Genomic DNA, 27794 nt, shown 5'->3' with positions numbered 1-27794 from the left:
AGAGGCTGACAGCACCGGCGAGTGGAGTGGCCTCAGCCTCCCGCAACCACAGTGACAAGTCCTCAGACCCAGCGCTCCGGGGCTGCTCCGCCCTCTGCAGGGCTGCGGCGAGGCTGCACCAGAACGGCTCTGACTCCCAGGAAGCGATCAAATGAACCCACTCATCATCATGGTCTGCCACCCAGTGCATCCAGGGCTGACACCTCCAATTTCCTCTCTTCCCATTTCCTCCGCCTCCTACCCAGCAGCTTACACTCGAGATCGAGCGGCTTTTGCTGGCGTGAACATTTGGGTTGGTGACAAAAGCGTTTACTTCATGGCCCTGGCCAGTACTGCGAGCTGACAGCTTCTCCTCACCATCTGGCTGCCTTCCACTGCCACTAAGGAGTCCTGGGCACGGCCTGATCCTGTCACTTTCCAAGCAGCCTGTGCCGTTTTCCCACACGGTGTGCTCACCATTTGGTCTGACCTGGCCCTTGGGAGACCCTGCCTGGCCGGCTTCTGATAGAAGGGGAGGAAGAGGAGGAGAGAGGTCAGGGATGACTGCAGAGCTGGCCGGCAGCCGGGGCCAGGCCTGTGCACACAGAGCCTCCCGAAGCCTCCCGCTGTGCCAGAGCCGCTCTTTCCGTTTGATTTAAAGACAGCAGCGAGGCTGGAGGCTCAGAGTGGGAACAAACAGAGGGAAGGAAAACGTCACAGGAAGCAGCCTATTTTTGAAGACTGTGAGCTGACACCAGGAGATTAGGTTCTGTTTGTCTTGGCTCACGGCTTGTTTTAGAACACACCACACGCACTGGCACCCAGACCATCCCTGCTGTCTGGGCTGCTAGCTGTCTGGAAGCAGCTGGCTTTGTTCAGCCCCCACCCCGCGGCCAGGAGCTCAGCTCTGTCCACTGCAAACCCCTTGTCAGCAGGAATTCTGATGCTGACACAGCGCAGCACTCCCTCAAGCAGCCCCTCAGCTTCCGGACTAATCGCAGGTCCCAGGGCCTCCGGGAATGCCTGGAAGAAGCACCACCGGGCGGGATGGAGGCCAACACGCAGGAACGGGTGCTGGGTCCCGGGAATGTGGCATGTGGCCAGCTGGACCTGCTCAGCCAGGCGAGCCCGGCCTGCCGCAGGCTCTGAGGTCGCCTTGCTCGGCTGGCAGAGGGTGTCATGGCTTCAAGAGCAGCCTGACGCTAGTTCCTCGGAGATGAGCGTGTCTCCCACGCTCAGCAGCCAGCTCCCCAGAGCAGGTCTCGCACAGCATCGGTGCCTCTTGGGCTTTGCTCTGTTAGGCCCTGGACAGGCTCCCACCCCTGCTCACCCCCCAGGAGCTGATGGCTTCGAAGGGTGAAGGGGGCACGGCAAGAGATGGCTGTGTGCGCTCCTGAGGACCGCGTGCCAACAGCAGGTGGGTGTGCGGCACTCAGGGGGCCAGGACTGACCCCTGGGCAGACAGGAGTAGCCTGTGCACTCACGCCAGTTCGCCCGGCCAGTCTGGCTCCTGATTTGTTGACTCAAGCATCTTGCCTCCCACAGAGACGATCTGGCATCGGGGAGTCTACAGCACCTCTTCCCACCCTTCCGAGGGCACTGCTTCTAAGGCGGTGCCAGAGCCTGAGACGGGAGTGGCGGGCCTGGGAAACAGGCCGAGGAGGGTCTCTGGCTCTCACACCAGGGACCCCCGCAGGCAGCCCTGCACCCGACCCCTTTCCAGCACTGTCAGGCCCCCGAGCGGCCAGAGGAGGAGAGGCCAGGTAGGGACAGAGCCTCGGGACCGTGGTGTGAGCAACCTCCGCCTGGGGATGGGTGCTCAGCGTCCAGGAAAAAAGGGGCTTCAGCTGCCCATGGCCTGGCGGTCCGGGAAGGCGTGACGAGGAGGGGAGGCTGATGATGTCAGGAGTGCAAAGCAACACACACAGATCGTACACATAGTAACATCTCAACCACATTTGAAATAAACATCAAAGCGCTGACGATGGCTATTTGTGAACACGGCATCAGAGAAAACGCTCTTCTTTGAACTGCCTTTTTCTTTAGATGAGCATGGCTTCTGCAATTGGCATTTTATAATCAGGAAAAATGCTACTAAGGAAAGTAAAAAGGAGAGCGCCTGGTACTGGCCTCTGTCATTTCTAGGAAGTGTGAGGCTGGGTCTGGGCCTACACAGACTCGGCCGCTCTCTCACCGCTGTGCCCCGAGCCCTGAGCCCCGAGACGAGGCCCCTCACCTGCAGCAACTCCAGGTCAGATGAGTCTTCCTGCCCGGGGACCATTTCCGTTAACATCTCAGACATGACTTTGGTATTGCCTCGAACAATGTCCAGTTCGCTCCGCAGCCTGGCGATCTGCTGGCCCAGGAGGGAAGCGGGAGGGAGAGGTCAGTCACTGCGCCTGGCGGGCCGTCACCCCCTGGGAGGGCAGCAGCAGCAGCAGCAGCAGCTCTGGGCTAGAGAGCGCTGACAGGGAGGGAGGCCACCCAGGGGCCCTGGCTCTGCTCAGGACTGGGAGGCAGCACTGGGCAAGGAGAGTGCTCTGGGCCCAGAGGACCCAGCTGGTCTGCAGCCCCGCTTCCCGCCCTGGGGCAGGGACTCACCCTCAGGCTCTGCCTCTGCTCTTTCAAGGGAAAGTGGGGGGTGTGGTCCCCAGTCCCTCAGCACTGGGAGAGGAACCCCATAGCTATAGACTCTGGCTCCCAGCAGCTTATCCTCCAAATACTATGTTCTTCTGAGAGGCTGGCAGTGTTACTCACTGGCCTGGTGTGGCGAGAGGGAAGGAGAGGCCTGGGGAGAAAACCACAGGGAAGGCCGCTCCCTGCCGAAGGGTAATGACCCCTTGAAAGCTACCCAACCGCCCATCCAACAGGGTCCCAAAGCCTGGGCCGCCTCTCCTGCAGCAGAGGCACCAAAGGATGGACTTAATCTCCGCGCCTCATTTCCCACCCGTGAGAGGGAACTAGGAATCCCAAAGTGTGTAGGGTGGCTGCGGGTAGCTGATGTGCAAATGCCCCCTCACCCGAGTTGGCACACATACACCCAACACTGCTGGGATGTGCAGAGCTGGACCAGGGCGCTCTGAGCTGCCCTTGACACTGTGCTCAGAGGTATCTCCTGAGGCCCCCCTCCCCCCCCCCGGCCACCCACCTGTGCCCAGCGCCTGGGACAGGGCCTCTGCTGTGAGGGACAGGAGGCTCAATGCATGTTTACTGGCTGGACAGATGGGAGGGACGGCCCACGGGGAGGGGAGGGGGGGTCAGGCCAGGTCCTGGCAGCTTCTTTCTGCTTCGGGCTCTGCCTGATGGGTGGACGGCACAGATCTTGGCTGAGGAGGCTTCTGACCAGGAGGCCAGGACTACGCGGTTAGAAGCCATGTGGGCTCTGAAGCCCCGGTCCTCCAGGCCTGGCTGGTCTGCTGCCTCTGCTTTCGTTCCCCGGGGCAACACTCATGCCCGTCAGGCGTTCCAATCCCTCTCTCCACTGTTCTGGCTGCTGCGGGCTCCCCTCACCCCGCGCTCCCAGGCACAGACAGCTTCAAACATGGTGGCCTTCCCTCTGAGCAGAAGGGGCACAGCTCTGCCACAGGGCAGGTCCTGGTCACGGTGGGCGATGAAATGGGCACATTCAGGGAAGTGAGGTCCCCAGTCCAGGTAAACGCCTTTCAGCTGTGGGCTTCCGCAGTGTCTCCTCAGCAGAGCACACAGAAGCTGGGTGCAAATCGTCCAGCTGCCCTCAGGCCCAAGACTGCCCGCGGGGGAGAGGAGGGCTGTGGCCCATTCTATAGCGGGAGGCTCACGAGAGCTCCCTGGGCCCGGTGCCTGCTAGCTGGCCTCTCCTCCTCCCGCCCGCTACCTCCTGGGCCCTGGCACAGCATGCCCACCAACCAGGCAGAATCACTGCCCTCTGACTGAACGAGGCCCCAGAATGATGACATTGTCACGGAGACTATGTGAGGAGTTTAAAAATATAAACATGGGACGGATTTTTTTCAAGTCTGACCAATTCTCAAACTTTAACTAATGGAAATACTAGAGATTCGCCCGAAGATCAGTTTCCACGTTTCACCGAGAAACCCAGGGGGCGTTAAGGGCTTTGCTCCCGGGAGGTCCCTCAGGGAGGCAGGAGTGTTGGGGTGAAGCAGGAAGAGGCTCCCTGCCTGGCCTCTGCCTCACTGGAGAAGTCCACCCTCTCTGCACGCACATAGGCTGTTCACAGCTCCGCCCATTCCTGTGCTCTGCCTCACCCCTGCGGCTTCTTCCCCACTCCCTCCCTGCACTAGCCCACCCTCCAGCCACCACCTGCTGTGCACTCTTTCCTCTGGCCCGCACCACCCCCACCCGCCCACCTCACACAGTGCCCCTGGCCCCCACCGAGCCCCCATCCCTCACCCCCTCTGCCCCCCCCCACCCCCCCCGCCCCACACCAGCCCTGCCCCGCCTGGTGCCTGGCAAGGCCCTTCTCCAGCTTCAAAACCTTCAGCAGCAGCAGCCCCCACCCCCCAGGCTGCCTTCCAGGCACTGCTCAACTCTGGGCTCAGCATCTCACTGCTCCCACCTCAGTGTGACCACAGCCCTGACTGTCTTTGCACCTGAACCCCCCACCCTCCCCCAGACTGCGAGTCCTCAGAGAGAGATGGGTCTTTTCCTCTGTGCGTCACTGACACCTGCCCGTGTCTGGGAGGGTGAATGAGGGCAGAGCTGGCTTGCCTGTGCCCAGGGTATGCAAGTACCTGTTCTGCATTGGCTGTGATGGGGCCGGTCACACTCAGAGCCGGGGCCTGTGGCGCGGAGAAGGGAGGAGGAGCAGACGAGGAAAAGGAGCTGGCACTTGTCCTCTGCTGCGCCTGGGACCTGGGCACAGTGGCAGCTGGATCCACTTCAGGGACACTCTGGCATGGCAATGACAGAGTCCTCTGTTCACTCGGGCTGCCTGCGCAGTGGGACCTGGCGCCTGCCCCCCCAGGGCAGCACTAGCTGCAGCACCTGTGAGGAGGGGGCCCTCTGCTCCCGGTCTTTCCCTCTGAGTCCTCCCAACGGCCCCTCCCTCTGCTCCCCCCACAGCCAAGCCCAGACCCCTCAGAAGGTGGCAGGGAGAGCCCTAATGCTCTGTACCCCATTACTAAGGCCATCTAGGGATCCTTAGTTGGTACCAGAAGATTACATTTTGGCTTTTACAAGTAGACTAATATAAATAGTAATTTACTGAACGTTCTTTGTAATTACAGAAACAACAACATAGTTCTGTATCATCTATCTATATAAAAGGCTAATATGCTAAGTGCCCTTCCCTCCATCCGGGTAATGACATCATGTAGCAATGCCTGGCTTCCTCTCCCTAGCAACTAGCCTCCTTGCAGTTTCTTCAGCCCAGGAACACAACTTGCTTTTATAGCCAAGTGCAAACATTTCACAGTTTAACCAAATGTCTGTGAAGCATTTTCCCATGCCTCAACTCCTGTGATCCTCACAGAAGTCCTGGAGTAGGTAGATAGGAGACTCAGGGGAATCCTATTTTCTTTTCATTAGCTGGAAAATGGAGATTTAGAAAGCTTTGAAACTTGACCCTACTGAAAAGAAGAAATGGTGGACCTTGAAATGACTTCAGGTTTTCTCACTGCACAGAATATAGTCAAACACTGCTGCAGTTACATATTTTACCCTTTGTTCTCCCTGCGTGACCTACAATAATAATCTGCTTTGTGTTGATATTTATTGTTTTGTTGCTGACAATTACCTGAAAGAGAAGTTGGGGTGCTTCACTGGGCTGGAAAAAGTTTAGCTGCATCAGAAAGCAGGTCTAATTAAGCAAGTTTATTCTATATCTATAGAAGGCTAAGTTGACTTGTAAATGCGTAATACATATAAAGCTCTCTCTGGCGCCAATTGCATGCATGTGTTTCAATCTATCATTGTCGGTTATGAAGTTAATTAACACTTCTATTATAGAGAAAGGGTGAATAGCAACATTAAAATATTTCTTCTAATTTATTTCCTTTCAATGTGCACGAATTCGTGCACCAGGCCACTAGTTATTAGAAGAATAAAACAGGTTATGTTTATTCCACAAGGCACAGTGTTTGGAAGGTCACACTGAAAACACTGCTCTGGAAAATAAAATTCCTCATGCTTCCCTTTGGGCATCCCCGATAACCTCCTGTGCGCGAGTGGTGTTCATACGACAAGATCTGCACCGGCTGATGCCCTCCTCTCCCCATTTCAGAGACGGTGATACGGGCCAGCAAGGCAGTGTCCTGAGCCCTGGCTCCCCAAGGCAGGACGGATGCCAGCCCACAGGATGCACACTAGCTCCCGGGAAGGGTGGCCAGCCTCTCCTGCAGGCTTTTAATTCGGCAGCACAGGGCCGCATTGAGGGCATCCGTGACAGGCCTCTATATGGTCATCCATGGGCTTTGAATCCCAAGGTGTCTGGGCTGATGCCAAATACTACAGTTCTCAGTAAATTTTAGAGCCATTTGATAATGGATCCATTTAGAGCAGAGGTTCCCAAACTTGTTTGTGCCGTAGACCCCTTGCCATGTTTTTCGGTTTTGGGTAGACCCCCTACTTACCTGATATTGATTTTTTTGTAAATTTCTAACTGTAGTTAAGTTTAGTGTTAAAATTTAATAAAAAATAATGTACCTACTTTTCTCCGGCATTCTCAAACAAAATAACACTGATTCACTATAACTTGTATGATAAACTACCAGTTTATATTTTTTTAAATATTTTCTCAGCACTTTCCTATTCAAGATTCAGGAAACGAATGAACGTATTTTTCTCACATTCATATTTATAGAGTGACGGATTGAACAAGTCGGTGCAAGTTCGCGAAGCTTTGAGACAAAAATTGGCAAGAATGTTTACTGCGCGTATGCTTGTAACAAGATGATACTGGTATATCATTATGTGCAGGTTTTTATCCTACAACTTACACAATTTTATAAACATATATAATAAATTTTTTACTTCATAGGTACTTTTATAAATAATGTATATGTTTTTATATTATAAGATAATATGATGTAAGTAAATAGGTACTATCAGTGTATGTTGAGATCCACTATCGTGGACCCCCATTTTCATTTCATGGACCCCCAAATTTTTTTTTCGCTGACGTAGACCCCTTGCAGGTTGTCATAGACCCCTGGGGGTCGATATAGACCACTTTGGGAATCACTGATTTAGAGCATTTACAAGTAGAAGGGAGGAGGGTCTTTTCCTCTGGCCCGCACAGCTGGGAAACCCCAAGCTGCTTGTACAGCTGGGAAACCCCAAGCTGCTCTCTGCCCAGCCCAGTAGCACACTCATCTCTGCACTGCCAACACCGAGGTGCTCCTGTTCTCCAGGGGATGCTGGCCCCACCCATTCCTGGGGTCTCTGAAGAGCAGGTGCTAATGACCCTCAGAGAATGGCTTCCCCAGCAGCCATTTCCATGAGAATGTCTGAAATGATCCCTTTATTATGCTCTTCCACAGGCAGGATGAAAACTGGGGGAGACACTGCAGCCACTTAATCACTATTAGCCAGCTGTCTCACTCCCGCACTCCCCTTGTTATTAAAGAGAAATGCCCTGGAGCTTCAAGACAGCGTGATGACAAGCTGAATAATTCAAATGGAGCAGCAGAGGGGCGGTGGCCATGGGTGCCTGTTCTGCAATAGGCCTTTCTAGAAAATGCCAGCTGGGAGCTTACCCGTTGCGGTGTGTGTATGGGAGACAGAGCGTCCAAATCTGCATTAGGAAACTCAACCCCTTTCCTCTTCAGCTCCTCATATATATGCACGACACCCGTGAGGTCAGGACTGCTTCGAAAGGCATCGGCCCACGCCTGGAAGGATAAAGGAGGCCTGTTAGGAGGTGTGTCTCCCGAGGGCTGTCACGGTGCCCGAACACCCGCCGCAGCCCAGCTGCTCTCTCAGGGGCCAGTGCTCCCTGGACCCCAAAGGCTAACTACCCTGTCCCTCTCCCCCTGCCAGCGCTGCCACAAGGTGGGTGGCAAAACCTTGGTTTTTCAATAGTGCGTTGAGCATGAACAAAAATATAAAACTTAATTCAGCATCTGTATTTCTTGGAGAAGACAGAGAAATAACACACAAGCTTTGCAATGCATCCTAACATGCAGGCATTTTCCTAACTGCAAGGAAATCAATTCCTGGTGATTTTAGTTGAAGGGTGAGCAGAGGCCGCCACCATACCACAAGCTCACTCGCCGTTTCCCACACTGCTGTGCGGGGCTCTCATCGGTGGAGGCAGGAACCACAGGCAAATCGACAGTGGCGTGTAGCTGGGAAAGGCCCCTCTAGGTCTCCTCAGCAGGTGCGAGGCCCTACAGCTGAGCCGGCCTCGCCCAGGAGAGGTGTCTGGGGCTCAGGAGGGAGGAAAGCCTGTGCTGCCCCCCCCACACACACACATGTGCCCACAGAAACACACAGGAAAGCACAGGAAAGCATGAACACTAGTTTCCTTTATATGAAAACAGCACAGAGAGGAAAGCACACAGATTTAAATGGATTGCCTCTTACCACTAATTCATGAAACACTTTAAAAATTAAGAAAAATCTGTTCTTTGGAAGTTACAGAATACATTTTATTTTTTAAAGTATATTTTTATTGATCTCAGAGCGGAAGGGAGAGGGAGAGAGAGATAGAAACATCAATGATGAGAGAGAATCATTGATCAGTTGCCTCCTGTATGCCTTCTATTGGGGATGGAACCTGCAACCCAAGGATGGGCCCTTGACTGGAATCGAACATGGGACCCTTCAGTCTGCAGGCTGACGCTCTATCCACTGAGCCAAACCAGCTAGGGCCAGAATACATTTTTTAAAAGTATAGCCAAACAGCTCCCCCAAAATGGGACCTGGCTCTTCAGAGTCACCCGTCACCTTACAAACTCCCAGGGAAGGCGGAGCCCCGGGGGCCAGGGGCCTGTGCTAATTCTGTGCTGTCTCCAGCATTCAACTGCCTTCCGGCTCCATCGACATTCCAGCCAATCCTGAGGCAGCCAGGGCAGCGCTATCTCACCAGCAGACCCACTTGAAGTGAAAAGGTCAGCTCCCAAAATGCCTCGTTAATTACAAGTGACGCATCGCACCTAATAGAAACATACGGTCAGTCTGGCTTCCTTGATCCGCTCATTTAATTTGCACTCAGGGGTTTAACCCTGCATCAGGACAGCCCCTGCTGGGTTGGCTGACACTTCACTCAAGATTCTGAGTTGGGCAGAGGTGCCTGCTGAGGCCTGCCTGGCATCCCAGCTGGGGAGCAGTCACAAGAGGCCTGCCCCTGGGAAGTGCCCCCGAGCCCCATCTTCCACCAGCTGATTTGGCCTCAGCCACCTGATTCACTCCAGCGGAGGCCCTGGCCTGGCCTGAGTTTGGGCCTCACCGCCAGCGCCCACGCCTTGCTTCCCAGCTGCTGAGGGAGGGAGAAGCAGCATGGCAGCTCCCCCTGGGGCTGCGCTAGGTGTTTCTATGGGAGGGCAAACAGCTCAGGGAGCCCGTCATTCATGTCGCTTTCCATCCAGCTACGAGAGGAGAAGAATGAAAATTAAAAAACCATCACTCTTCTCTCCAGTCAGCTGAGAACTCTTAGGGCACCTGCCCAAACAGCATGTCAACAGACCCCCGGCCCTGGCTCCAGGCAGGGAGGGGAAAGACACACCCCACGTTGGCCCATCAGCTTCTCCCCTCCCAGGAGTCTGGCCTGGGCCTGGGGCCTGCGGGAGAGACGGTCCGTGGATGTGGCCCTGGGAGTCAGTCCTGTGCCAGCCCCAACCTGTGTACAGAGAAGCCGCAGCAGGTGTGCCTAGAGGTGAGACAGGCAGGAGATCTGGAGGGTTTTCTGATCCCTCTGTCCATTCCCCCGGCCCCGCACACCCCAGCGTTGTAGGTAGCCCTGCCTCTTCATGACAAACTTCCCTCTTTGCCTAGGCAAGCTGGAGTTGGCATTTGTTATTTGCAACCAAGCAGCCTTGGCTAATCCACCCCTTCCGGCCTCTGCCTCAGCCTCATCCCACCTGCTGCTCTTTCACCCTGTGGGGCCCCTGAGCAGGTTCGGTGCGGTGCATTCTCTACTGAGCACGACTGTGGTGCCAAAGGGGACGGGCAGGGGCGGGGCACCTGTAAAGGAACAGCCCTAGGGGAAACAGAGAGGGGGACATCCAGCGATGCTCTGCTCTAGTATCTTGCTGGGCTCCTGTCTTCTTCCCACCAGGTCACACCTCTGAAGGCACACGCTGAATCCCGCCCCGCTCAGGGAGAGCTGCCAGCACTGACTCCTGTGCTCTGGTTACTAAGCACCTATTGTCCTACTTCAGAGAACAGAGGAAGGTGGCCACTTTGGCTGGCAACAGACTGTGGTGACGCGATAAAGCAGGGATGTGGCCCAGGGCTCGGAGAACCTGTTCCCGGGGAGGCGGAAACCGCCAGGGGCAGAGGCAGTGGAAAGCCACTGGGGAGCAGTGACCAGCAGTGCTGACCCTCTGACAGCCCTGGCTGGTTAGTGACTCAGTGGCTGCCTCCCTGCTCTTCACATAGTTCTTCCTTTTCCTGCCTGTGCGCCTATAGTGTCGGGAGTTGAAAGACCCAGAGAAAGGTCTAAGGGGGATAAAAGAAAGTTATGCTTTTACTAGAGGCCCGGTGCACAGCGGGAGGGAGTGTCTCTCAGCCCGGCCTGCACCCTCTCCAATCTGGGACCCCTCAAGGGATGTCCACTGGGATCAGGACTAAACCTGGCAATAGGACATCCCTCTCACAATCCAGGACTGCTGGCTCCCAACTGCTCACCTGCCTGCCTTCCTGATTGCCCCTAACTGCTTCTGCCTGCCAGCCTGTTCACCCCCTAACCACTCCCCTGCCAGCCTGATTGATGTCTAACTGCTCCCCTCAAGCCTGTATACCCCAAACTTCCTTCCTCTGCCGGCCTGGCCACTCCTAACTGCCCTCCCCTGCAGGCTTGATCGCCTCCAACTGCCCTCCCTTGTAGGACTGGTCCCTTCCAACTTCCCTCCCCTGCTGGCCTGATCACCCACAACTGCCCTCCCTTGCAGGCCTGGTCCCTCCCAACTGCCCTCCCCTGCTAGCCATCTTGTGGTGGCCATCTTGTTGTCCACATGGGGGCAGGATCTTTGATCACATGGGGGCAGCCATCTTGTGTGTTGGTGTGATGGTCAATCTGCATATTACTCTTTTATTAGCTAGGATTTCCTTTGTTCCTTTGGATTGTATGCCAAAGTTGGGGGTGTACAGACTAAAACCTTATAAAACATGAACCATATCCTATTCATTTTTGTATCCCTCAGGTTTTGACAATTTTAAATCATCAAATTTCAGATAAACGATTACTGATTTGAGCTATGGGTTCTATTCTTTGGACAAAATAAAGCTTCTGTCATCTTTTGCTTCTTCCCCTGAACCAAACTTCCTGTTCTCAGTGGCAGGGTCTGGAGAGCTGGCGTCCACACAGATTCGGCCATCAGTTCTCTGACACCTTCTAAGAACACAACAGCTTCCCACCCCGGCCCAGCCCCTTCTGTCAGTCAGACCTTGGTTCTGAACCAAGTTGGTCACAGAAACATTATCTTGGTTGTTGAACAAAACTTCGATTTTTGACCCAGTTACCTGTATGGTCAGTCACATGTTTCCCAGGCAACAAACAAAGGAGAGAATGCACGAGTATGAGTCAGCTGACGGCTGAACCTTGTGCTGTTAACATCTCAGGAAACTGTGCTGTGGATATCTTCATGCTTTTTTGTTTTGTGGCTGCTTATTATTAAACACCTACAGTAAATTATCCTGGGCGCTAAGAGTGTGAGTGACAGCAGCAAAGTAAAAAGGAAAGTTGTGAGGTCCGGCTGGCATCAACCCAGGAGCCAAGAGGTCATTAGTTTGCTTCTGAGTCAGGGCACATGGTTATGGGCTCGATCCCCCACATGCAGGGGGCAGCCAATTGACGTGTCTCTCTCATCGATGTTTCTATCTCTCTATCCCTCTCCTCTCCTCTAAGTAATTTAAAAATATGTTCTTAAAAGTTGTGAGAACAACAATAGAGCTTAAAAAAGAAATAATTGTGAAGTGTGACCGAGGTGTCCATGTGTCTGGCTGGTTACCGATATGGCAGGCCAACAGCACAACTTTAAAACATGAAGAGGCTGACGCTGCTGCGGGTGTGGAAGTGCTCAGGAAACAACTGTAGCCTCTAAAGAGTTAGAGAAATTGTTGTTGATTTGGGTAAACAAAAAGCACTTAGCCAGTGATAAAATTTCAAAGCAAGATCTGTGACAGAGCGCAGACCTGCACTGTGACCTCCGAAGCCCCGGGACCAGGCGGGGGCTGCGGAGGGCGCCGCGCCGGGCGGTGGGAAAGGGGGAGGTGGCCTCGCGGGGAGGGAGCATGGGGAGGCTGCCGCTCTAACTAAGCAGCTGCTCAGGATCCTGACAGAACTTCTAGAATACGTGGAGGCCCAGGGGTTTGTTCCAACAAGTGTTCCACTGTGACGAGACAGGCTCGCTGGGAGGACATGCCCGAGGACCACCGCGCAGAAGTCATCGCGGGCGGGACACGGCCAGGAGCACCGCCAACGTTACTGCTGGGTCCTCACCACCCACAGCCTCCCCCCTGCCGGGTCCTCGCCACCCACAGCCTCCCCCTGCTGGGTCCTCGCCACCCACAGCCTCCCCCCTGCCGGGTCCTCGCCACCCACAGCCTCCCCCTGCTGGGTCCTCACCACCCACAGCCTCCCCCCTGCTGGGTCCTCACCACCCACAGCCTCCCCCCTGCTGGGTCCTCGCCACCCACAGTCTCACCCCTGCTGGGTCCTCACCACCCACAGCCTCCCCCCTCCTGGGTCCTCACCACCCACAGCCTCCCCCTGCTGGGTCCTCACCACCCACAGCCTCCCCCCTGCTGGGTCCTCACCACCCACAGCCTCGCCCCTGCTGGGTCCTCACCACCCACAGCCTCCCCCTGCCGGGTCCTCGCCACCCACAGCCTCCCCCCTGCCGGGTCCTCGCCACCCACAGCCTCCCCCTGCTGGGTCCTCACCACCCACAGCCTCCCCCTGCCGGGTCCTCACCACCCACAGCCTCCCCCTGCTGGGTCCTCACCACCCACAGCCTCCCCCTGCCGGGTCCTCACCACCCACAGCCTCGCCCCTGCTGGGTCCTCACCACCCACAGCCTCCCCCCTGCTGGGTCCTCGCCACCCACAGCCTCCCCCTGCCGGGTCCTCGCCACCCACAGTCTCACCCCTGCCGGGTCCTCGCCACCCACAGTCTCACCCCTGCCGGGTCCTCGCCACCCACAGCCTCCCCCCTGCCGGGTCCTCGCCACCCACAGCCTCGCCCCTGCCGGGTCCTCACCACCCACAGCCTCCCCCCTGCTGGGTCCTCGCCACCTAACAACTCTTCCAATCCAGCCCACAGACCAGCAGGTCATTTCTACCTTAAGGAGCTCCGCACAAAGGCCCTGTTCCAGGGGTGTTCTGAGGTGACCTCTGACACGGACTGAAAGGAACACCTGAATGTCCTCACTCACTGAGGATCACAGACAGAGCATGGGGAGAGTTCCAGAACCACACAATCGCCAGGAAAAAGCTGTGCCAAAGCCTGTGAGGCTGTGAGGGGAGCCTGTCCGCTGGGGGACACTGTGTCTCTGGGCGGGTCCGTGGCTTGGAGTGGACGGTGATGGGGAGGACACAGCACTGAGCTGGCCACTCTGGACCTTCAGAGGAGCAGCCGCGGCAGCTGAGGAGCCCCTTCAGAGGAGGGTGGGGAAGGGAGGCTATTCCTACTGCACGCACCAAGGGAACGCTGGGGAATGTACAATCTGACAAAAAAGTAGCAAACTGTGCATGAACTTGTTCAGAGACAGAGCAGTGTTTCCCTTCAGGAAAGTGTGAAAACAGCAGCACAATCATTGGATGGTTTTTACTGAGACAGAGGCCCAGCGAGCCTGAAGCAAGTCCCAGTGGAGCAAAGAGGGGAAGAGAAAGAACCCCAGAAGCATAGCCACCTTCCCTTCCAAACAATGACACCCCTCCTCCCCTCCCCTCTCCACCCCCGTGTGTCGCCCCCCTCCAGCTCTCCACCCCTCCTCCATATTCAGTCATCAGTAGCTGGCAACATTAAAAGCAGTTATAGTGTGTACGTAAAGTTTCACTTTTTACTGTAAATTTCCTTTCCTTTTTGTTTATATTTATTTATAGATTAAATAGTACTGTACACAAGAAAGGTTAAACTGTATATAAGAAAGGTTAAAACAGGGAATCATATGGTGGACTGGGCTGGACTATTCAGTTTACATTCTTTCTAATGGCAAAAATGATTCCGTTTTCAAACAAATTGCTTCTCAAACAGCCTTCTGGAACAAGTTAAGTTAGAACCGAGGTCCCACTGTGCTCTCAGACCCTTGCTGCGGTGGCGGGGCGGGCGGGCGGAGAGCAGCGAAGGCATGCCCTCAGCATGCTTTGACGCCTCGCTAGCAGGATGCTCTCACTGCTGTTCCTGCAGACAGCACCAGGGAAGGCTGAGGGATGGCATGAAACGGAAAGAAACGCAGCCAAAAGGCCAGCCACGGATCACAAGGAGGGAAAAGCTGGAGTGGCAGGAAGTTCAGAGGCAGGAGTGACGGAGCTGGCAAGCTGCTTCGGAGGCTGCTCTGCTCTCAGCATCTTTCCTTCCAGGCGACTAGGGAGACGGGCTCCCTCCCGAGAGACAAAGCCCACCGCCCGCAGCGGGGACTGGCCGGCCCACTCCCCAGCAGCTGGACGCGGAGAGCAGAAAGCAGGGTCCGGGAGGGAGAGTGGCCGCAGTGTGGCTCTGCACCCACACTCACTCCGGCTGCACTGGCACGAGGGCCTGCTGCACTCCCACGCCGGCCAGAGCCAGCGGCCTGGCACCCCAGCCCCTCCTTGTCTCTCAGTGGGAGCAGACTTGCTCTCCCAGGGGGAATGACCAGACTCTCTGGGAGGCTTTCCGTACATTTAATATGCAAATAAAATCACCTTCTTTTCAAAGGGTGACAGCCTCTGCATACTCATCAGAAGCACTGTGATGAAGAAGATGCCACCCACTGGTGAGGGCGTGAAGAGGTCATAGCACTATGACCCAGTGCGTGGGCACTCTCTACCACCAGCAACTGCACGCCTAGCTGTGAGGCTGAACTCTCTGAAATTGCTAATATTCTACCATTCTGACCAACAAAGATGGCAGTTTCACCTATTGGACCAACAGATACCCAACGAAGTGACACATGTCACCAAAGGACACGTGCTAGAGGCTCCCAGCAGCACCTTTCGTACCAGCCCTGACTAGCAAGCGCCCTCTGTAGCAGAGGATGCTAAGCACAGCCCCCCGCAGGCCCAGCAGCAAGGTGCGTGGTGGGAAAGGGGGCCGTGGTCACCCCGTGCGCGGTGAGGCCTCACAGGCAGCGGCCGGACACACAGACACACAGACAGCAGCGCCGGCACAGACTGCAGGTGAAGCTCCACGGGAGAGCCCTGTGCTGTGAAGCGAAATGTGACGCACACCCACCAAGCCCCACACCTGGGATGGCCCCCCCTGACTCCCCACGCTGGTTACATGAGTGTATAAAAATTTATCAAGTTGGCTGAGACCAGTTTGGCTCAATGGATAGAGCGTCGGCTTGGGGACTGAAGGGTCCCGGGTTCGATTCTGGTCAAGGGCATGTACCTTGGTTGCGGGCACATCCCCAGTAGGGGGTGTGCAAGAGGCGGCTGATCGATGACTCTCTCTCATCGATGCTTCTAGCTCTCTATCTCTCTCCCTTCCTCTCTGTACAAAATCAATAAAATATATTTAAAAAAATTTATCAAGTTGTATATGCTTTTCAAGTATGTGACTTCCTGTATATACAGATCAATGAAAAGTAAAAGAAAAGGCTGATCTTTCTATTCCTTTTCCACCCCATGACAAGCCAACCCACCCCCACTCCGAATGCTGCCTGCGCTTCTCCGTTATTAGCCATGAGCGACGAAGTTCTTAGGAAGCTTCAGACGCTGAGCAGGAGAACTGCCCATGAGGTTACTAAGCCCACGGACGTGTCCTGATCTGAAGCCCCTGGAGGTTTCTCAGCGGGACCTCGAGGCCCGTCCCAGCAGTCCCTGGCAGCGGAGCACATGCTGCTGCCAGGCCGGCGGGGTGTCCTCGGAGCATGGGTGTGGCCACAGGCTGCTCGGACCATCGCACAGAGCAGGGCTGGAGTACAAAGGCAGGAACACAGGCCCATTTTACACACAAGCAGGTAGAGGTTTGCCGCTGGGAAGAAGCAGTGCTGGGAAGGCGGTGAGTCTGACGGGCAGGGGTGGGGGTGCCGGGCTGGTGTCCCCAGGGAGAGCCAGGGGCCACAGTCAGCAGAGGAAGTGGGGATCATGGCCTCACTGTGCTGTGCTTGCAGGGGCAGCTGACAGCCACTGGTCTGGCCGCAGGAAGGACTCCAGTCTGACTCCAGAGACCTCCCCTGTGTCACTGGGGGCATGCTCAGCTTAGGCCGAGATGTCCTAGGTTTTGTAAGAAAAAGTCCCCATCCACTTTCCTGATATAAGTACCGGGGGCTGGGAGTGAGCTGGGCATCCCAGAATGAGGGTTTGTGGTCAAGTGCTCGAGACCCCGGGGATGAAGTGGCCCAGCTCTCGGGGAACTCAGGGGGGGGGGGGGGGGAGGGGAAGCTGGCATGGAGGAACGTGAAGAGCATAAGAGAGTGACGGGAGAGAGGGTGACACCTGCAAGCCAGGCGGTGGGAGGCTCTGAGGCTGAGTGTGGAAGCTCCACGTGCTGGGAGGCTGCAGGCACAGGCGCAGGCAGGACAGAGCCAGCGCTCCCTGGCTCAGGCCCCTCTCTCCTCTGGGCTGCCACACTGCCTCCAAAGCCTGCCCCTAGCCACCTGCCCGCCTTCCCAGCCCTCCTTCCGGCTCTCTTCCCTCTCCTCATGGCACTGCAGGTTATCTTTGCTCTACCACAGCACCAATCGCCCGTACTGGATGTGCTTTGTGACCATGGTGTCCGTCTAAAACAGATCTGACTGTTCAGCCAGCTCAGAAACATCCGAGGGCTCCCGCTGCCCATAGGATAAGGCACACGCTCCTCAGTACTATGTGGCCCGTAAGCCCTGACTATCTATCTGTTCTGTCTTCTGCCCCACAGTCTTCCTTACATTCTATCTGCGTGGGGCGGTCTGGACCCTCTCTCTTTAAGAGGAACCGCTAACTTCCCCACTCCTGAGGCTGGACCTGACGACTCCCTTCTAACAAACAGACTGGCCACGGAGGTGCAGTGTGACTTCTGAGACACAGCCCAGCAGGCACCACAGCCTCCTCACGCTTTCTGGGTCCTCTGCTCTGGGAGAACCGGCTGCCATGTCATGAGGACACTCAGGAGGTCCCCATGGGAGAAACTCAGGCCTCCTCCCAGCGGTCAGCAAGGCCTGAGCCGCTGCCCTGCCCTATGGGGAGCCCCGTGGCCAAGCTCCTGCAGTTCCCACTGCGCTGGACCAGGCAGTCCTGGCAGCACCTTCTCTGCAGCCTCCAGAGGGCCCCCGAGCCAGAGGCGCCAGCAGGCTTTCGCTGCATTCCTGACCCACAGAAACAGGAGACAATAACCATCCATGTTAAAATGCTACACCTCGAGATAGTTTGTTACAGAGCAAATAATAATGCACCAAACGTGTCACTGCCCTCGCTGACGCATCCGGCCTTTGTATTTGCTATTGTCTTTGCTGCTATGCTTCTCCCACTCTGCCCTTTCCACCAAGTTCCTCAGCATCCTGCAGGGTCCAACGGAGTCCTCCTCTCCTCAGCGAGTCACTCCCAACACCACCGGCCCCTCCTCCCTGCAGCCCCACAGCTGCCCCTGGAACTCAGCAGCCTGCACGCTCCTCTGACATGGCCCTGTCTACACCACCCTGTCCCTGAGGCTCAGAGTCCTGCCAAGGCCCTGCCTGCCCTGTGGGCCGCAGCGGGCGGGCGAGGCACCCAGGCAATGAAGCTCTGTCAACTGGCTGGAGAGCGCACTTAAGGTTCCAATCCAGGGGATGAGTGTAGAAAGGAAGCGTTATGCAACGGACATCGAAACCCAGAAGCCTCCATTCTTCCTTCCAAAGGATGGCCAAGCACGCGGACTCACCGCGGGCCCACAAACAGCCCAGAGGAGCTGACCTACCTGGATCAGGGCCAGCACCTTGTCCTGCACGATGGTAGGCGGGTTGTTCTTGGGAGAGAGGATTTTGACCAGAACGCCGTCGATGAAATCTCGGCTGGCCACGAGGATGTGGAAGCGGTGGCCGCAGTTCTTCACACAGGTCTCCAGCACCTGGTGCGGAGGGAGCAGAGGTGACCACACATGCCTGCGGAGTTTCCACCTTTCCCCACCCGAACATCTCCCCGCCAAGCTCCTTTAGAACCAGCCTAACCACACCGCATCCTCACCCAGTAATCCAGGCGTACCTCAGGGGGAGGCGGTCCCCTGCTGCCTGCCCCGCACACAAATCAGGTCATTGGTTGTTCATTTAGGCATCACTTTCACCGGAGCAGGGGAAGTGGGAATGAAATGACTGAGTGGTCTCTGAAAATCAGCACTTTGTCCTCCCTCTGGGCCATTGGGTGTGTGGCATTAGCCAACGGGACACATGCTCTGTCACAGGGAAGGCTGCTGTGACAGTAAGAATTGCCCAGGGAGTTATCTGTCCTAGTAATATGAGGAAGCGCACGTGCGCACACACATACACACACACACACACACACACACACACACACACACCACACCTCTGCTTTTGCAACTAAAACGGAAAATGACTTTCCACCTTTAATAACTGGTCTGTGGGCTTCTGCTGCCATTAGGGTTTAAGGTTCATGCATCCTTCCAAACCCTGCCCACTCGTCCCGTCTGGGACAATCAGTTACACAGGCCTGAGCCTGTCAGAAAAGCACAGATGTGTGTGGGTTCTGGCTAGATGGCCAGTGTGGGCTTGAATCTCAGCTCCACCACTTTCTCTCTGAGTGGTCCAGGGCAAGTCTCTGAGCCTCTGCTTCCCCATCTGTAAAGTGGGCACATGAGCACTCCCTTCCAGAACTATAGTAATGCTGCCACGGAAGCACCTAGCACAGTGCCCTGCACAGGGGAGGAGCCAGTAAATGAGAACTTTGATGCTGAGATGCCATTCCACAGGCTGCAGTGCATGCTCAAGTGACGGAACAGTTCAGTCCCTGCAGGAAGCATTATGCTTTTCTCTTGCTGCTTTTAATATTCTCTCTTTGTCTTTTGCTCTTGGCATTTTAATTATGATGTGTCTTTGTGTGGTCCTCTTTAGATTCCTTTTGTTTGTGGGTCTGTGTGCTTCTTGGACTTGTCAGTCTATTTCTTTCACCAGATAGAGGAAGTTTTCTGTCATTATTTCTTCAAATAGGATTCCAGTATCTTGATCTCTCTCTTCTTCTGGCAACCCCATAATGTGAATGTTGGTACGCTTGAAGTTTTCCCAGAGGCTCCTTACACTATCTTCATGTTTTTTGATCCTTTTTCTTTTTGCTTTTCTGGTTGGGTGTTTTTTGCTGCTTTGTATTTCAAATCTTTGACTTGATTCTTGTTGGATCTCTGTATATTATTCTTTATTTCAGTCAGTGTATGCTTAATTTCTAGTTGGTTCTTTTTCATATCCTTGAGTGTCTCACTAAATTTATCAGCGGTTTCTAGAAAATTCTTGAAAACCTTATAACTGTGGTTTTGAACTCTATATCCAGTAGTTTGTTTTCCTCCATTTCTGTCATTTGTAACCTGTTTCTTTGTCTCTGCATTTGGCTGCTTCCCTGAGTTAATAGAGTGGCTTTGTGTGTTAGGTGTCCTATAGGGACCAGTGGCTCAGCCTCCCCACTTACCTGAGGTGGACACTCTTGGTGCACCCCTTTGTGGGCTTTACACACAGTCTTGTTGTAGTTAAGCCTTGATTGTTGTTGGTATCACTGGGAAGAATTGACCTCCAGGCCAGTTGGCTGTGAGAATCAGTTGTGTTTAGGATGGGAAAATTCTGTGCTGGAGACACCCCTATGTGGCAAGACTTGCTTCAGTGGGGCTTTGGTGCTCACTGAGTCTGCCCCCTGAGTGTGTCCCTTATGGATCTGAGGAGTTGTAATCTGGATGGCCCCACTCTGACCACTGGGTACACTGGCTCTTGGAACTCTAAGGAGGTACTAATTTAGCCTTTACCTGAGGCCACCCAGCAGGAGCTACAGAGAGATGTGCAGTTTCCTCTTCTTTGTTTGGGGTTTGGAGGTGCCCAGATGAGGCTCAGCTGTGAAGCAATGCAAGCTGCTGTGGGGCCTTTGGCCTTCTTTTGTTTTTCTGGGTCTCTCTGACCCAGCTGCAGTTTGTTAGGTAATTTTAGATGGCAAAGGGCCAGGCCATTCATATGCAAAAGCCTCTGCACATACCTAGGGTGGGCGGGGTCTCAGGGAATTAACAGGGTGGAGCAAACAGCTCTGGCTGATCCTCAGCCCTGCCCTAAGAGGCCCCTGGGTCTCAGTGTCCCATGGTAAGCGCTGCAAGCACCTCTGAGAGAAAGCCATTCTGGAGTTCCGCCTGATGCCAGACAGCCCAGTTTCTCCCCATATGAGTCTGGGTCCCAGAGTCTCGCGCGGAACTGGAGTTCAGAGCAGCTGGGAGCTTGTGTCTCCCTCCCGGTTGAAAAAGACAACAGCGTCCTCAGTTGCCAGCCCTTTCCCTCCCCCACCCCCCCCCACCCCCCACGCTTCCATACTTTACTCCCGCACCTCCTCTGAGTCTCAGTGTGCTTTTCTCTTCCCTTCCAGTTGCAGAATTTCCATTCAGCCAGCCTTCCTGTGGTTCTGGATGATGTCTGTTTTGTTTTTTAGTTGTAGTTTTGAAGTGGTGTGTGAGGCAGCAATTTCAGGTGTTTACCTATGCTGCCATCTTGGTTTCTCCTTCCCTGGAGCATATTTTAAAGTCAGATACTCCAGGGATCAGCTACATAGGCTTGGCAATGCCCTGGGCAGAGGTGGCATGTGCTACAGCCTAGAAAAGCAGGAGACGTGGGAGGTCTTCTCTGGCTGGCAAGGCCCACTTCAAGCCACACTGCCAAAAAAGGCCCCTGGAAAACTGTCTCTGTGGGTTGCAGGGCAGGAAACACACAGCAGCAATTTTCTAGAATGGAGCCAAAGCCCAGGAGTAAGCAGAAGGTGCCTCCAAGCAATCAGAAACAGATGTTTCCAGTTCATGCCCAAGCAGAGAGCCCCCTCAGGACCTCTGCCTAAATCCTACTTGGGGTAACTGTGAACAGTGTTTGAGTGTACAGCTATGAAGTGAGGAAAGGCCCACAGGAGCAGAACTGAGATGACTGATAGGGTAAGATAAGACAAAGAGCGAAGCCATGGAAGTAGACATGGGGCCCTGCTCGTGCACCAGACAAGGGCCTTGTGCAGGGGCAGGGCAGGGACTTGCACATTTAATCAGTCCCCCAAGGCATCACTGGGTTGGCAGCAAAGACATGATCACTAAAATTAAAATATTAAAAATTTAAAAATACTTAGAAATAAATGTAATTAAGAAAGTAAAAGATCATTACCCTGAAAATTATAAAATATTGGAGAGAGCCAAAACCGGTTTGGCTCAATGGATAGAGCGTCGGCCTGCAGACCGAAAGGTCCCAGGTTCGATTCTGGTCAAGGGCATGTACCTTGGTTGCGGGCACATCCCCAGTAGGGGGCGTGCAAGAGGCAGCTGATCGATGATTCTCTCTCATCGATGTTTCTAGCTCTCTATCCCTCTCTCTTCCTCTCTGTAAAAAATCAATAAAATATATTTTTAAAAAAATATTGGAGAGAAACTGAAGACACACATAAATGGAAAGATATCCTGTGTTGATGGACTGGAAGAATTAATATTGTTAAATGTTCATACTACCCAAAGCCATCTACATATTTCAAAGAAATAGAAAAAGCAATCCTATAATTCATAGAGATCTATAAAAGGCTTTCAATAGGCAAAGCAATGCTGAGGAAGAAGAAAGCTGACAGTATCACACTGCCTGATGTAAAACTATATTGCAAAGTTACAGTCAGCAAAACAGTCTGGTACTGGCATAAAAATAAACTCAAACCAATGGAACGAAATCAAGAGCCGAGAAATAAACGCATACTTACTCAGTCAACTAATATTTGACAAGGGAGCCAAAAGGACTTAATGGGAGGAAGGACAGTCTGCTATAAACTGTGCTGGAAAAACTGGTTATCCACACGCAGAAGAATGAAACGAACTTCTAACTCACACCACTCACAAAAACTAACTCAAAATGGACCACTAAACACTTACATATAATACCCCAAACCATAAAACTTCTAAAAGAAAAATAGGGGGGAAGCTCCTTGACATTAATTTTGAAAAAGATTTTTTGGATATGACACCAAAAGCAAAGGCAACAAAACAAAAAATAAACAAGTGGTTGGTACTACATCAAACTAAAACTTTTCTTCATAACAGAAGAAACAATTAGGAGAATAAAAAGGCAACCCACAGAATGGGAAAACATATTTACTAACTATCAGATAAGGGGTTAATGCAAAAAATACATAAGGGCCTGACTGGCATGGCTTAGTAACTGAGCATTGACCTATGAATCAGGAGGTCATAGTTTGATTCCGGGTCAGGGCATGCCTTGGTTGCAGGCTTGATCACCAGAATGGGGTATGCAGGAGGTAGCCGATCAATGATTCTCTCCCATCATTCATGTTTCTCTCTCTCCCTTCTTCTCTGAAATCAATAAAAATATACTTAAAAAATACACACACACACACACACACACACACACACACACACACTAACCCATAGCAAAAAAACCAACACATTGACAGTGAGAAAATTGAAACAAACATCAAAAACATCCCCCCAAAAAAGTCCAGGACCAGATAGCTTCACCAGTGAATTCTACCAAATGTTCAAAGAAGGTTTAAAGCGTATCCATCTTAAACTCTTCCAAAAATTGAAGAGGTAATACTTCCTAACACATTTTATGAGGCCAATATAACCCTGATACCAAAACCTGGCAAAGATGATAAAAAAAAAAAAGAGAACTACAGACTAATATCTCTGATGAACACAGATGAAAAAATCCTAAACCAAACACTAGGAAATCTGATACAACAGTACATCCACCATTTCATACATTACAATCAAGTGGGGTTCATTCCAGGGACATAAGGATGGTTCAACATACACAAATCAATTAACAGAATACATCACATTAACAAAAGAATGGATAAAAATCATATGATCTTATCAATAGATGCAGGAAAAACATCTGATAAGACACAATACCCATTTATGATTAAAATACTCAATAAAATAGGAATAGAAGGAAAGTACCTCAACTTAATAAAGGCCTAGGCCCTCCTCATGGTTCATGCAGGAAGCAACTGGCCAATGTGTTTCTTTTACATTGATATTTCTCTCTGTGTTTCCCTCTCTCTTCCACTCTTTCTACAGATCAATGGAAAAATATCCTCAGGTGAGGATTTAAAAAATTTTTTTTTAAAGATTGGAATACACAATGGAATACTACTCAGTCAAGAGAAAGGATGAAATAATACCATTCACAACAACATGATGGACCTTGAGAACGTTATGCAGCCAGAAAAAGCTAAGAACCATACGATTTCACTCAGATGTGGGATAGAAAACGGAAACTCATGAACACACACAGCAGTTAGGTGGTTGCCAGAGGGAAAGGGTGAGGGGAGGAGATCCTAATACATGGTGACAGAAGAAGATCTGACTGTGGGTGGTGGGCACACGGAGCAATATACAGATCTTGTAACATAGAAACCCACACCTGACACCTATGTTCATGTTGACCAATGTCACCCAATTTAATAAATATATATTAAAAATAAAATATAGCCGAGACCGGTTTGGCTGAATGGATAGAGCGTTGGCTTGGGGACTAAAGGGTTCCGGGTTCGATTCCGGTAAAGGGCATGTACCTTGGTTGCGGGCATATCCCCAGTAGGGGGTGTGCAAGAGGCGGCTGATCGATGACACTCTCTCATCGATGTTTCTAACTATCTCTCTCCCTTCCTCTCTGTACAAAATCAATAAAATATATTTAAAAATAAATAAATAAATAATAAATAAATAAATAAAATATATATGTACCCCCATGTTCACTGCAGTATTATTCACAGTAGCCAAGACATGGAAACAATCTAAGTGTTCACTGGTGAAAGAGTGCATAAAGAAAACGTTGGAGGCCTAGCCGGTTTGGCTCAGTGGATAGAGTTTTGGTCTGCAGACAAAAGGGTCCCGGGTTCAATTCCAGTCAAGGGCATGTACCTCAGTTGCAGGCTCCTCCCTAGCCCAGCCCCTGCACCTTCCTAAACGCCCAAGAGCCACTGCATGTGGTGGACAGCTTCAGATCACATGGAAGCACTGACTCCACTAATGACACATTCAAGGGGTGGACTCAGTGGGTATCTGGTCAGGGTGCGTGCAGGAGGCAACCAATCAATGTGTTTCTCTCATATTGACATTTCTCTCTGTCTTTCCCTCTCTCTTCCACTCTAAGATCAATGGGGAAAATAAAACATTCTCGGGTGAGGATTAAAAAAAATAGAAAGAAAAAGGAATATAGTTGGGTGTACTATATACCAGTGTTTCCCAACCTTCTCTCACGATGAGAATCACCTGGTGGAGTTGTTAAAACACAGATTCCTGAATCCCAACTAAGAAGTGCTAAACTAGAATTTTTGAGAACATATAGGTAAAATTGCATACCTAACTTAGTGCTCTGTATATAACATCTGTGTTAGAGCACTAGTTAAGTATACAATTTTACCTATATGTTCCAAAAAATTCTAGTTTAGCACTTCTTAGTTGGGATTCAGGAATCTGTGTTTTAACAACTCCACCAGGTGATTCTCATCATGAGAGAAGGTTGGGAAACACTGCTATATACTACAATAAAATATTATTCAGCCATAAAAAGGAAGAAATTCTACCTTTTGTGACATGGAGGTCATTCTGCTAAGTGAAATAAGTCAGACAGAGAATGACAAATACTGTATGTTCTCACTTACATACAGATATAAAAAAGCTGAATTTGTAGAAAGAGAGTAGAACAATGGCTGCCAGAGGCTGGGGGAAAAGCAGAGATATTCATGGAAGGTTACAAACTTCCGGCTATAACTGAGTCAGTTCTGGGACTCCAATGTATAGCATGGTGACTATAATCACCAATACTGTAGTATATATTTGAAAATTGTCAAGACATTAGATCTTAGATGCTATCACCACACACAAACACACAAACAGTAATGATGTGAGGGTATTCACTAACACTGTGGTAATCACTTTGCAATATATATGTATATCAAATCATCACAATGTACACCTTAAACTTGCAGGTGTTATATGTCAATAACATTTCAATAAACTGGGGGAAACACTAATTCTAAATGAGACCTGGCCGTCAGGAAAGGTTAGACAACGCTCAGCTGTTCTGCTGCAGGAAGGAGATGAAGGCAGAGGCCATTTTAGGAAGATTTCCACTCAGTGGGGTTCCCATTAAGTTGGGCACATAAAGGATAGGACTGTCCTGGCACGTTAGAGTGACTACCTGGTGATTAGTTACTGGAAACAGTTCATTTTAGGCAAGCTCTGGATTTAATGAATGACATGGCTCAACTTCTGAGAAAAAAACCCAGAACTTTCAACTTCCTATTTCTCAATGGTCTTTATCATTCAAATCCCAATTCCCTGGAAGAAAGAACACTCCTAAAGTCTTGGGTTTTCACTTGGGCAAAAAATCTAAACAGTTTCTCTGTTTTAGAAGGAAACATGTGACAACAGTTCTGGAAAAATAAAAAACTGTTCAAGCCTACAGAGAAGCCCAGTGCTGACTACTGGCTATTGTGAATAATCCTGCTATAGTTACATGACCCACAGGTTGAGAACTGCTAGCAGGTCGCCTAAGAACATTGGAAAACAGATATTTACATTATGATTCATATCAGTAGCAAAATTACAGTTATGAAGTAGCAATGAAAATAATTTTATGGTTGGGGTCACCACAACATGAGGAACTGTATTAAAGGGTCGCAGCATTAGAAAGGTTGAGAACCACTGCCTTAGATGGTCTCCAGTCAAGAGAGCATGTAGGTAAATGGGGTACCAGGAATCTCCACAACCACATCAAAATTACAACTAAAGAACAACCATCATTCAGAATGCCTGAAACCCAACTGAACACAAGTTCTATAACTAAGGATATAAAGAAGCCACATCAAAGTTTGAGGGGGAGTGGAGATGCAGACTGGGCAGGTCCCACACCCAGTTTCAGTCCCCCCTTAGGAGCCAGGTGTCCCAGCCCCACACCAGGCCCCGCAGCCCAGGTGCTGGGAAGAGAAGCCCCTATAACTTTTCACTATCAAAACCATCAGGGATTGTGGCTGAGTCACATGGAGGCTGCTGGAATCCCAGATGTTCCTCTTAAAGGGCCCAAACAGATTTACTCAGACTCACTCCCTTTGAGCTCCAGCGTAGGGGCAGCAGTTCAAAGGTGCCAGGGATACATAGGGAGGAATTGAATTATTGGCATCAGGGCAAGGGCTAAAGGGGCAGTGTTCTCCCAGACAAGTGCTGACAGAGACAATTGTTCCTTTGCTGAGCACCCCTCCCACTCTCCAGACCAGAAGACGGGTTCCATATCAGAGTTTCCATCAACTTGGCTAACTGTTCACCCCATCCTGGTGATTTCCTCAAACCCCCACCCCACTCAACTTTGGGGTCCCCCTAAGCCTTTCCAGTGGATTTTGCATACCAAGAGACTATCTTGGCTCATGTTGCTGACCTTCTTAAAATCTTGTAAACAAGTAGCATCTGGTCTCAGCAAGCCCCACACCTCTTGCTAAGTGGCCCCAGGCCCAGCACTAGCAGCAGCCAGCCTTGGTCCATAACTTAGCCTCTCCTGGGTACCTCCAAGCCATCTGAAGATAGCTTTGTAGCTCATGCCAGATGGCCTCAGGCAGGTCACAGATGGTGGCTGACCTTGGCCTGCACCTTCCTAAAGGCCCAAGAGCCACTGCATGTGGTGGACAGCTTCAGATCACATGCAAGCACTACCTCCACTAATGACACATTCAAGGGGTGGACTCAGTGGGTATCTGAGCCCGTTGAAGTGAGTTCTGCTCCATGGGGTTGGCCCCTGCACTGTTGATTCTCTTCTGTGGACACAGCTGGCCCTCACAACCAAAGGACCTATGGATCAATCTCTCTCACTGACATTCCAACAGCAGTCAAGGCTCAACTACAACAGGAGGGTGCACCCAGCTCAGGTGAGGAGGGAGGCTACACCACTGGGCCCTACAGGACACCTACTACATAGGCCACTCAACAATTCCAGAGATGTAGCAATTCTACTTAATACATAGAAACAAACTCAGGGAGGCAGCCAAAATGAGGAGACAAAGAAACATGTCCCAAATGAAAGAACAGAACACTATTCCAGAAAATAAACGAAATAAATGGAGACAAGCAATCTACCAGATGCGGAGTTCAAAACACTTGTTATAAGGATGCTCAATGAACTTAGGGAGAAAGTAGAGGAACTTGGTGGGAACTTCAACAAAGAGATAGGAAACATAAAAATGGATGTAGAAAACATAAAAAAGAATCTATCATAAATGAAAAATTACATAAATGAAATGAAGAATACATTAGGAGGAATCAACAGTTTGGGAGATAAAGTAGAGGAAAGAATCAGCGATTTGGAACATAAGGTAGCAGAAAACATCGAATC

General features: G+C 51.8%; 2 protein-coding genes across 7 annotated transcripts in view; both read right to left on the bottom strand.

Moving 5' to 3' along the window:
• Positions 1–27794, bottom strand: part of SHMT1 (serine hydroxymethyltransferase 1) — a 1020383-nt gene that overhangs the window by 556695 nt on the left and 435894 nt on the right. The gene's annotated exons all lie outside the window — the stretch shown is intronic.
• TOM1L2 (target of myb1 like 2 membrane trafficking protein) overlaps positions 1–27794 on the bottom strand; it is a 140187-nt gene that overhangs the window by 21645 nt on the left and 90748 nt on the right. For 3 of the 6 annotated variants that reach the window (XM_084861533.1, XM_084861535.1, XM_084861537.1), the window contains exons 4-7: positions 18155–18304; positions 7674–7808; positions 4710–4868; positions 2216–2335 (exon numbers count right to left, since the gene is read on the bottom strand). In XM_084861533.1, the coding sequence (XP_084717659.1) occupies positions 2216–2335; positions 4710–4868; positions 7674–7808; positions 18155–18304 (564 nt within the window). The remainder of the gene's footprint in view (positions 1–2215; positions 2336–4709; positions 4869–7673; positions 7809–18154; positions 18305–27794) is intronic. The other 3 variants (XM_084861534.1, XM_084861536.1, XM_084861538.1) reach the window with 1 other exon arrangement.

Source organism: Pipistrellus hanaki (assembly GCF_964339955.1).
Source record: "Pipistrellus hanaki genome assembly, chromosome: 16".
NCBI classification, from domain to species: domain Eukaryota; kingdom Metazoa; phylum Chordata; class Mammalia; order Chiroptera; family Vespertilionidae; genus Pipistrellus; species Pipistrellus hanaki.
This window is presented reverse-complemented; position numbering and strand designations above follow the sequence as displayed.